The sequence below is a fragment of the Fundulus heteroclitus genome, unplaced genomic scaffold (assembly GCF_011125445.2).
Source record: "Fundulus heteroclitus isolate FHET01 unplaced genomic scaffold, MU-UCD_Fhet_4.1 scaffold_408, whole genome shotgun sequence".
NCBI lineage: Eukaryota > Metazoa > Chordata > Actinopteri > Cyprinodontiformes > Fundulidae > Fundulus > Fundulus heteroclitus.
In genome coordinates, this window is record NW_023396822.1 from 63028 (window position 1) to 74223 (window position 11196).

An 11196-nucleotide genomic window follows, 5' to 3' on the forward strand; every position below is an offset into this window, starting at 1 on the left:
CTCTGCGTCTGATTGGTTAAATGTTGTGGTTGAAGAAGAAGGAAACGCATTGTTCTCTCTCTTTGGGCTGGGATTCACCTCAGCTGCTCTGAAACGTGACCATAACTACATCGTTTCCTTTAGTCGGGGGTTCTGGCACATTTTTCTTTTCAGCATTTCCATCTGGATCCACGGCGATTCACTTCAGCTGCCTCACAGCCGCATGGCGTCAGAGAAATAACAACCAACAACAAAAACCTGTTAATCCAGTCAGGTTCTGTTTTAGCAAGCTGGTCATCACTACTTTAAACTTAAACATTATATTCTAGCAGTAATTAAATGACAGCATGATATTAATATCTGCTGGACTGAACCAATAAAATCATCTAAAACTAATAAAGTTTCACTGATCTGATGACAGCCTGACTCAGGTCAGCCTAAATCTTTCCCAGAGTCAGAAGTACTTCTTTCCTCTGAAGACGAAATGTTGTCGCTGTGTATTTAGTTAATTATTTATCACTTTATGTAAATGTTCACTGTGTCAGATAGTTTGGTACTTTTTAAATGGTGGGACTGTGCTTTACTGGTGGCTCTCATTTGTTAAGATGTTTACTCAAGTGAATATTTGTAGGTTGGAAATTCATCAAAGTGACTAAATCTGAATGGTCCATAAATGTTTTTTATGTATAAAAATAGAGTAAATTTAGTCTAGACTTACTATCAGGGCTATACTTGCCAACATCTATTAGGAAATGTTTGTATTTAGCTGATATTTCATTGGTGGAAACACAAAAATGTGCAAAATTATTAAATGTAGGAAGAAAACAAACATTACACAGCATTAGGTGTAGCACAGCTAGATGCTGCAGGAAGATGGAAAAGTTTCGGATGGTTCAAACAGTCATATATGATCAATTTATGAAAAACCCACTGAAGCCAGTCGTGGCTGCTGCTTGCTTCTCTTTTCAGCTTTTAAATGTTTCCTGATTTCCTGCTCAGAAAAATGCTAAATATATATTTTGCATCTTTACAACCTTTTCTGATTTCTGGATGTGATTGATTAAAGAAACCGTTGTCTGGATACGCTACCAGCACCGGGTTTTCACCTCTAGACTAGGTTCTGGGGTTCTCTCTGTGATTCTGTCATGATGACGGCGTTCCCTGACCGTTATGATCAGCTTTAGGTCAGACACAAACTCGCTTCAGGACCGGAGGAGACTGAAAACGATCCGTCACGTCGGCGGTGGCAAAGCTGCTGCTGTGTTGTTTGTGTTCTGTGGGAGTGTCAGAATCCTAACCGTCCTCTCCAGCTCTGCCTGGACTTGTTTTTGGAAGGCTGCCCTTTCACCTCACTAGTTCAGACTTTTCAGTATGTGTGTGCAAAACTAATTCTAGAAGATCGAACCATAAAACTGTGGTTCCTAGTACAGTGGCAAGGGATTGAATACGTCAAAGCCCCATGCAAAATTCTAGATTTGCTTCTCATTTCTTTATATTTTCCTTCCAAGACGCCTGACATTTTTGTTACCTTTAAAGGCTTAAAACTTTCCTTTGTGACAAAGCTTCTAGTCAGAGTGGCTAATGTTACCCTGAGCTACCTCTATAGTTATGCTGCTATAGGCTTAGGCTGCTGGAGGACATCAGGGTCTATTTCTCTCTCTCTGCTGAGTTCTCCTACTGCTCTCCAATCTGCATTGGTTGCTGTTATTTCAGCTTTTAACTTTTTGTTTTCTGTTATTTTTCTCTTCATAGAAGGTACACCTGGTCTGGGGTTCTGTTAGCTGTGACATCATCAGGGGAGGCAGATCATCCTCTATTACCATCTAACATAGAAAGTACTCCTGGGTCAATGTGAGCTTCTGTGCTTTCTGTGTCTCTGCTCTGTCTTCTCTAACATAGAAAGTACTCCTGGGTCAATGTGAGCTTCTGAGCTTTCTGTGTCTCTGCTCTGTCTTCTCTAAGCCCCAGTGGGTGGAGGCAGATGAGCGTTCACACTGAGCCTGGTTCTGGTTCTGCTGGAGGTTCTCCTCCCTGTTAAAGGGGAGTTTTCCTCTCCACTGTCGCTTCATGCATGCTCAGTATGAGGGATTGCTGCAAAGCCATCAACAATGCAGACGACTGTCCACTGTGGCTCTACGCTCTTTCAGGAGGAGTGAATGCTGCTTGGAGAGACTTGATGCAACCTGCTGGGTTTCCTTAGAGAGGAAACTTTCTCACCAACCTGGAGGTGACGTGAATCATGGCGCTATGTAAATAAAATGGAATTGAATTGAAAAGTGTTCCTGATTGGTGTTTCTCCAGGATTCTTGAAAGTCCTGCAAAAGTTCATATCTTCTTGGACATTGACTGCTTCTCTACTGAATTTCCTAAGCCAGTCTGGACAAGTCTTCCAGAAGGTTATGAAAACTATTGATCAAGCATGTTAAGAATCAAAAGAAAGGACCTTTGGACTGTAACGTAAACATTCACATGCTTTAGTGTCTGCCTGCAGATCTGGATTAGCACAGTTAACAGTGGGAGTGTCTGTCTCCACAGCACACACTCACTGCATGTTTGGTGTTTCCTCATCATCGTATCAAACCTGCTGAGGAAGCATTGCAACAGTTTGGGTCACAAAGCAGAAGCTGTAGCTGACCGGGAACAACTGCGGCTGCTGCAGTGGAGCGAATGCAGCACAACGAGGCCCTGAGCCGCCCCTGCCAGTGTGATAAGATAAGGCGTAGTGTAAACACGACAGTGTGCGCGCTCCTGGTTAACACAACCTGGGTGCTGGGCTGAGCTCTGCTGTCGGGTCGGGTTGAAGATTAAACCTGTTGCTGCAGGCAGGAAGTCTCTGCTTGTTGTGTGCAGGCTGAACTGTGGCTAAATCCACATCCTCCGCTCACAGCAGCGTTTTGCTGCGTACAACACAGCTACAGCGTCGCTCTCAATGATCATTTCTCCTACAAACGCTTTTCTTATGCACAGCAGAGTTTGACAGCACAGAGTTGACAACCTCCATGTTTCAAAGCTTTCAAGCGGAGGAGATCCTGTAGTTTTGGTAAAGATAAATGTAAACTCTTTGCAGGTTTATAAAAGTCCTGCATGTTTGGGGTTTACAGGAAGAAGCTAAACATGTTCAGTTGGCTGCAGTCTGCAGCTTCACCACTAGATGTCACTGAATACGACACCCTGCAGCTCATTTGGCGAATGACAGGAACTGGAATCCGTCCAAAATGTTCCACTTATAGCTCCTGTTCCTCGATCTTTCATGGGTTCAACAGTTAGTGGTCTATGGGGAGGAGAGGATCCTGGGACTGCTGTGCCGATTTCAGACAGCCCTTAAATTTTAACGTCATTACGCAATGGTAACATGGATGATGCGAGTCAAATCTACAGCCTTCCGTAAAAGAGCTCCAAAATAAGCATCGTATTCTCTCCGGACATTTTCAGTAATTTCTGTGAGGCTGTGCTGATGCGTCATGTCACGCAAAGGATTGTGGGATTTCTTATAGCTCCTTAGCGCCGGTAAGGGACATTATGAGCTCCCTATGCTGAAGGAACCATGATAGGAAGCATAGAGGCTACTTTTCCTTTATTGCAAATCCAATTAATTTATAAAGGACATTAAAAATAACAGACCGTTGACCAAAGTGATGCACGTACCAATAACACAAATTAAAAAAATAGAATAAAACAGACGTAAAAACAAAGTACACGTCTGACTCATGAGGGAAAACTTAAAACGCCTCTGACATCGTGTTAAAGACGTACTGCTGCTGAAGCAGCTGAGATCAGCCTGTCTGACACCAACATGCAGAGAATGTAATAATCAGGACGTGAGGAAATAAAACCATGAATCAATGTTTCTTCATCCTGTCTGGAAACAAGTTTTTGTTAAATTTTGGCTACTCGTCTAAGTTGGAAACGGACAGTTTTTACATCTGAACTCATGTGAGCGTCAGATTTAATGTCCCCATCTTGTTTCCCTCCCTAACTTAGTAACAGCGTGGAAGCATTTATCACGGTGCACTTCTGCTAAAGAAGCCTTACCCATCAGACCTTTTTGGACGCAGCCCTTGTTTTGTTCGCTGACGTTTGGTAAATTACCAAAAAAGGAATAAAGCGTCCTCTGAATATGACTGTTCACCAAACTCATCGTCACATCGGCTCTAAACTGGGTTTTAAAGATGTTCGCTGTTGCAGCGGTACATAGCTGCTCTCAGATCATCAAAGCTGATTTGTTTTTCATTTAAAGTACCGTCTTTACACTAGATCACACATACCTGCTTCAGATCAACTAAATATGTGTGTAAAGTGATAATATTTAGACAAGTGGCTTCATTTACAGCATCTAGACCAGGGATCACCAACATGGTGCCCCCAGCCTCCTGTGAGCTGCATCTAAAATGTTATTTATTTAGCTGCTCTTCCTTTTTAATTGTACTTGTACATACATAGATTTAAAATGATAAATGCATTAAAAACATGTTTATATTAGCTAAGGTTTTTTTCTGTTTTAATGCTATAATCTTTATTTTTATTTTCCATTAAAACATCAAGATTCAGCAAATGGCTTTCCATCCACCTATTTATGAAATGAAATTTTATTTGAAATTTATTCGAACATGAACATGATACAAATATAAAAATAAAATAGTGCACAGTAACAAGAAGTGCATAAGAAAGAAGAGAAAATACAGATTTTTGTTTCAGTTAACATATCATGCTCAAAATGGGGTAGGAAGAAGTGAGAACTTATAAAATAAAAGGTTAAGGTGAACTCTGACTCTTCTAGTTCAAAGAAGCTCTCAGCTTCCAAAAGGCTGGTGACCCCTGCTCTAGATCAAGGTTTTAGTTGTCGTTTCATTTTAAAGTTTACAGTTTTAACATTATTAGCTTTCTTTCCGTCCAGTTTCCTTTCTTGATGTAAAGGATTACAAATGTATTTTTGAATCAGACTAAAGAACACACACATGGTTTGACTTGTAACTATTATTAATTAATGAGCCTGAGAGGATTTCACCTCTGCTGTTGTTCCAAGTGGGTGTGATTAACCCACTTTACTTTATCTAATCCGTTTAAACTCCCCTGGAAGCAGCAACACAGTGAGGCTTCAGCTTCAGTTACTGTTCGAATTAGTGAATTACATGTTATACACACAGTATATATACGGTAAAAGAGTTTAAGCTGCAGACTGCTGGTTAAATCTCTGATTGGAGCCAGATTAAAACTGAATTCTACGAGGCAGACACCCCGTCTACTTTTAAGACTAATCTTAAAACTTTCCTTTGTGACAAAGCTTCTAGTCAGAGTGGCTCATGTTACCCTGAGCTATCTCTATAGTTATGCTGCTATAGGCTTAGGCTGCTGGAGGACATCAGGGTCTATTTCTCTCTCTCTGCTGAGTTCTCCTACTGCTCTCCGGTGTTGCATTGCTTGCTGTTATTCTCTGCTTTTTCTCTCCATAGTAGCTACATCTGACCTGGCGTTCTGTTTAGCTGTGACACTGTCCTGAAGGGGGCCCCTGGCTAAGCTAAAGCTGCAAACAACTTCATTTTCTCCTATAGATTATATAAATAAAATTGAATTGAATTGAATTGAATTGAATTGAATTGAATTGAATAGATGAACCAGCTGGTCCTGCCTCTAAGAGTCTAACCCTGTTTCCTGAACGTAGTTGCTGGCTGAGCTTTCGCTGTAACTAACTGTCTGAGCTCTCTTTCATCCTCTAGACCTGGAAACGGACTCAGAGTTTATCTGTTTAGCTATTTCTCTCCTAGATGTAACCACTAAAGGAGCTACTGTTGCTATTATCCTTTCACTATATCATAGAAAGTACTCCTGGGTCAATGTGAGCTTCTGTGCTTTCTGTGTCTCTGCTCTGTCTTCTCTAACATAGAAAGTACTCCTGGGTCAATGTGAGCTTCTGTGCTTTCTGTGTCTCTGCTCTGTCTTCTCTAACATAGAAAGTACTCCTGGGTCAATGTGAGCTTCTGTGCTTTCTGTGTCTCTGCTCTGTCTTCTCTAAGCCCCAGTGGGTGGAGGCAGATGAGCGTTCACACTGAGCCTGGTTCTGGTTCTGCTGGAGGTTCTCCTCCCTGTTAAAGGGGAGTTTTCCTCTCCACTGTCGCTTCATGCATGCTCAGTATGAGGGATTGCTGCAAAGCCATCAACAATGCAGACGACTGTCCACTGTGGCTCTACGCTCTTTCAGGAGGAGTGAATGCTGCTTGGAGAGACTTGATGCAACCTGCTGGGTTTCCTTAGAGAGGAAACTTTCTCACCAACCTGGAGGATCTGATGGAGTCTGACTTTGGAAAGAGAATTGAGATGATGTGATGGGAATTGGTGCTATAGAAATAAAGCTGAATTGAACATGATTTATAATTAAGTTAATGTCTCTGCTATAGATCATACCTAAATTTATACTTTCCTTAGATTAAAAACTTTTTTACTTACTTACAGGATTTTTTACTCCTTCACTGCCCACTTTGAAAACTTGCCTTAAAACCCACTATTAGTCTTTGGCTTTTCCCACTAGTGAGACTTAGTTTTCATTTTAAAGAGGTTTTATTGTTCTCTTAAGCATTTCCATTTAGCTTTTGATTTATTTATTTTTTATTATTTTTTTTATTGAATATGTTTTAGCTTGTAGAGATGTACAGCACTTTGGTTCAGCTGTTGGTTGTTTGTAAGCACTTTATAAATAAAGATGTTATTATTAGTATTATTATTATTATTATTATTATTATTATTATTATATTATTATTATTATTATTATTATTATTATTATTATTATTATTATTATTATTATTATTATTATTATTATTAGAATGACCTCAGCCTGAGGGACAGGTAAGTAGACTCACTGCTCCAAACTAGAACTTTTGGAAGCGATGGCTGGGTTATTATTATTAGTATTGATATTAAAGCAAAACTGTTTATAATAAAGTAAATTAATGTTATCTAAAGTGTTATGATAATGATTGCATTAATAAATAACAAAATGGAAGTAATTCTAAATAATAATATAAGAATATGTCTGAAATAAATACTATTGTGTTTTTTTTAGATCAATTATATACACATTTATTTTTGTTTGTGCACTTATTTAAGGACAGTCTCATTCTCTATTTATATTGTTTACAGGTGAATTATTCTTTTTCACAAAGATTGTGTGTATGAAAGAGACATATTCATCCTAAATAAGAGCTATAAAAACTTTAACTGAAACTTAGTTAATTCTCACCATAAATCAGATTATTTCACATTTATTCAGTAAAGTCAGAATAAAAAATTAACAAACTGTTATCAGTTCATAGACGTTTACAATCTATGAACTGCTGAAAATATTTTTATTTACATGTTTTAAAAATACCTTGAGTTAAATTTCTGTGAAGTTTTCAAGCTCGATTACTGCTGTTGCTGGTTTTATCGTGTGAAATATTTTATACTTTTATAGTTATGATATTCAAAAGGACTCATTAAGATCAACGCAAACCCACAAAGACAGTTTTAGTAACATCAAACATATTTATTCAAACTTTTTCAGCGACAGGCTTCACAAAGTCCTCATCAGCCAATCATCTGCAGCCTAACCTAGCCAGCCGGATGCTGATTGGCTGTCTGGGCTCACTCCCACCACCCAGCCCATTTCCTTTTGTGGAAAACCTCAGGAGGAGGCGTCTCATAGCAAAGAGACAACATATGTTCACATCCACAGTGAAAACAAGACGGACTTCCAATAAAAACAGTAAAAAAAAAAAAAAAACAACAATAATGGTTCAGTGCTGCTTCCTTTAGTTTCATAAAAACTAATGACACTCTGATGGACTCCAGTAAAACTAATCCTTCAGAAAGTTTCTGACCCATTCAGGAGATGTTTCTCACCGGCGGTGAGTCTGAATCAGAACCAGCCTGACCCGTTCGGACCGCGGCTCTGACCGCCTCGCCGGTTCGCCCTCACGGCGACAGGAAGTCACAGAACTGAGCAAAGTCCCTCTGCATGAAGTTCTGGCTCTGCAGCAGGTCGTCCTCGGAGGGGAAGTACTGCACGCTGTCCTCCTGCAGGAACACGCACGGCCCGTCCCCCCGGTCCAGGACCAGCAGGGGCCCCGGCCCCGGCGCCGTGGAGCCGTGCGGGTTGGGGCTGTCCAGGAGCGCCCCTCTGGCGTTCTCCAGGACGCACAGGTACGAGTCCATGTCGGTGAGCTCCAGGTCGCTGTCGGAGCTGCAGCCGCTGTCGCTGCCCACCGAGTCGGAGCGCAGGTGCTGCATCTGGTACTTCTCCTGCATCAAGAACTGGTTGGTGTTCTGGGGGGCCCGCATCCCCCTGGCTCGGTTCCCCTTGACGTTAACGGGCCGCAGGGCCGCCGGCGGCCGGTGGGGGCGGTGGGGGCGGTGTGCGTGATGACGCTGCGGGTGCCGGTGGGGGTTGCGGGCCCTCGGCCGGCCTCCCCCCCCTGTCCTCCGCCCCTGGAGAGGCGCGCTGCAGCTCTTGGACCAGCCGTGCGTCCTGCGGATGCTGGCCTCCCTCAGCTGCGCCTCCTTCTCGTCCTGCTGCCTCTGCTGCTGGAAGATCCTCCTGCACATGATCTCTGAGAGCATTTCTGGTCTTTCTCGCGGCCGCCTCCCTCCTGCCTCCCCTTCACATCGTCCTCCCCGCTCTGAGGCCCTCGCAGCAACAAAGAGAGGCCCGGGTTGTGCTTCGGATCACGGGTGACCCTCCTCTCTGTCCGAGTCTACCTCTTTACCACTCTCTCTCTTTTCTTCTTGACCTCTGGCTTTGGCTGGTGCATAGCCTGCTCTTCCTCCCCCTGCAGCAGCAGCTTGCCTGCTGATCGGGCTCCCTGTCACGCCCACCTCTCTTCCTCTAATGTCTCCTCTTCGCCTCTCTGAAGGTTAAGCTCGCAGCTCTGAGCCGTGACACACAGTGAGATGAACAGGGTTTCTTTTCAGGGAACCTCTGGCCTGCTGTGGAGCTGCTTCTCCTCGGTTTGAAGTCAGAGGGCGTGATGCGCTCTGCTCTGACCAGAACTGGATGTGGCTCTGCCTCCTCCTCCCAGCCAACATAAAGAGACGGACGGATCCATTCTCAGCCGGGGGGGGGGGGGGGGGGTGGTGCCTTCAGGTCTTAACTGAGAACGTTAAACATGACGGATTGTTAAAGATCTTAGTTCATCTGATGCGTTCTGGACATCTGGACCCAGAGGTGGACCTGTGGTCGGGTCAGACGGAGGAACATGTCTGGTTTGAGCAGAACGTCTCCCTGCAGCCTGATGGTTCAGTCCAGTTCAGTTATAGCTGTTGTAATCTGATCCACAGCTGCTCCTCTTACTGCCCCCCCCCCCCTCCCTCCTCTGACAACAACAACCAGCCCATCAGCACAGAGCAACCATGGAGGGTTGCTCACTGCAGCGGCATTAATCACTGCTGCGTTTTGCACAATTATGTACCAGACACTTAGATTCCCTGCATGGTCTCAAACATCAGGATGCACGTCTAAAACTTTGCGTTTTCACCCCAGAAATCCTGCTTTCCCCTCTGAAATGTGTCACACCCTGAGGCTGAGAGGATTAAAGGGAAAACGGATCACATGGTGCATCGATTACTGGACATATTTCAGACAAAAGAAGTCTTCCTCAGTGCAGAGAGACCTTCTGTCAGTGGTGATCCCATCCCTGCTCGTGCAGCGCCACCTTGAGGTCGGACATTATAACGTCACTTTAAAAAACTCCATGAAACGCAGCATCTCAGACATCTTGATGTTCCCCTCAGCATGCGTTACAAGAACCTCCTAAAGCATTTTAAATGCAGAAATGTTGTTACAGCTGCATAATGCCATACGCCACTAATCCTTGAGGCGTTTATCACATGGCCCAAACCTGTCCAAAGTAAAAAATAAAATCACAAACTATTATATTGTGATTTTTAGCAATAAACTGCTGAAGATTTTCAATTAAGCCATTTTTGTAGGAAAGGGATGTGTAAATAATTTTGTAGTGGTTCCTAGAGTCTCTAAAAGTAGAATGGGAGGCAGATCCTTTAGCTATCAGGCTCCTCTCCTGTGGAACCAACTCCCAGTTTTGGTCCGTGAGGCAGACACCCCGTCTACTTTTAAGACTAATCTTAAAACTTTCCTTTGTGACAAAGCTTCTAGTCAGAGTGGCTCATGTTACCCTGAGCTACCTCTATAGTTATGCTGCTATAGGCTTAGGCTGCTGGAGGACATCAGGGTCTATTTCTCTCTCTCTGCTGAGTTCTCCTACTGCTCTCCAATCTGCATTTGTTGTTATTTCAGCTTTTAACTTTTTGTTCTCTGTCATGTTTCTCTTCATAGAAGGTACACCTGGTCTGGCGTTCTGTTAGCTGTGACATCATCAGGGGAGGCAGATCATCCTCTATTACCATCTACCATAGAAAGTACTCCTGGGTCAATGTGAGCTTCTGAGCTTTCTGTGTCTCTGCTCTGTCTTCTCTAAGCCCCAGTGGGTGGAGGCAGATGAGCGTTCACACTGAGCCTGGTTCTGGTTCTGCTGGAGGTTCTCCTCCCTGTTAAAGGGGAGTTTTCCTCTCCACTGTCGCTTCATGCATGCTCAGTATGAGGGATTGCTGCAAAGCCATCAACAATGCAGACGACTGTCCACTGTGGCTCTACGCTCTTTCAGGAGGAGTGAATGCTGCTTGGAGAGACTTGATGCAACCTGCTGGGTTTCCTTAGAGAGGAAACTTTCTCACCAACCTGGAGGTGACGTGAATCATGGTGCTATGTAAATAAAATTGAATTCAATTGAATTAAAACTTAAATTTGAAGCAGACTTAATTTAATCAAAGTCCCTTCATAGATATGATCCAATGAAGTTATGTATCACGAACTCTATTTTCCTAGTTCATGGTAGAGTAGTCCAGTCCAGTCGCTACCTGTATAAGTATTTCAGATTTTTAACTAAAAGCTAAAACCCTAACCATCTGAACAAAGTCCAGCACATCTAAATAATCTGCATGCTAAGAAACTGAAGACAGTTTGCTGATCATGTCTCCGAGCCTCACTGTGGACCCAGAACTACTTCCTCCGATCAGAAACGATCAAAATAGAATAAATCAGCATGTAAATCGACCTTGTTGCTGACTGCAAACTTCAGTTTTATCTGTTTATCTCAAATACTGCATCTGCAAACAAGTCATGCACCAACCTGCAAGGCTGCGCAGCACTGCTGCCCCCATGTGGATCTGATG

The 11196-nt window shown here is 43.1% G+C and overlaps 1 protein-coding gene across 1 annotated transcript; it reads right to left on the reverse strand.

The window, feature by feature from the left end:
* Positions 1-7471: 7471 nt before the first annotated feature.
* Positions 7472-9015, reverse strand: wu:fb55g09. Its single transcript, XM_012854829.3, has one exon. It carries the CDS (start codon positions 8566-8568, stop codon positions 7924-7926), a length of 645 nt encoding a protein of 214 aa, XP_012710283.2. The 5' UTR covers positions 8569-9015; the 3' UTR covers positions 7472-7923.
* Between the last annotated feature and the right edge of the window lie 2181 nt (positions 9016-11196).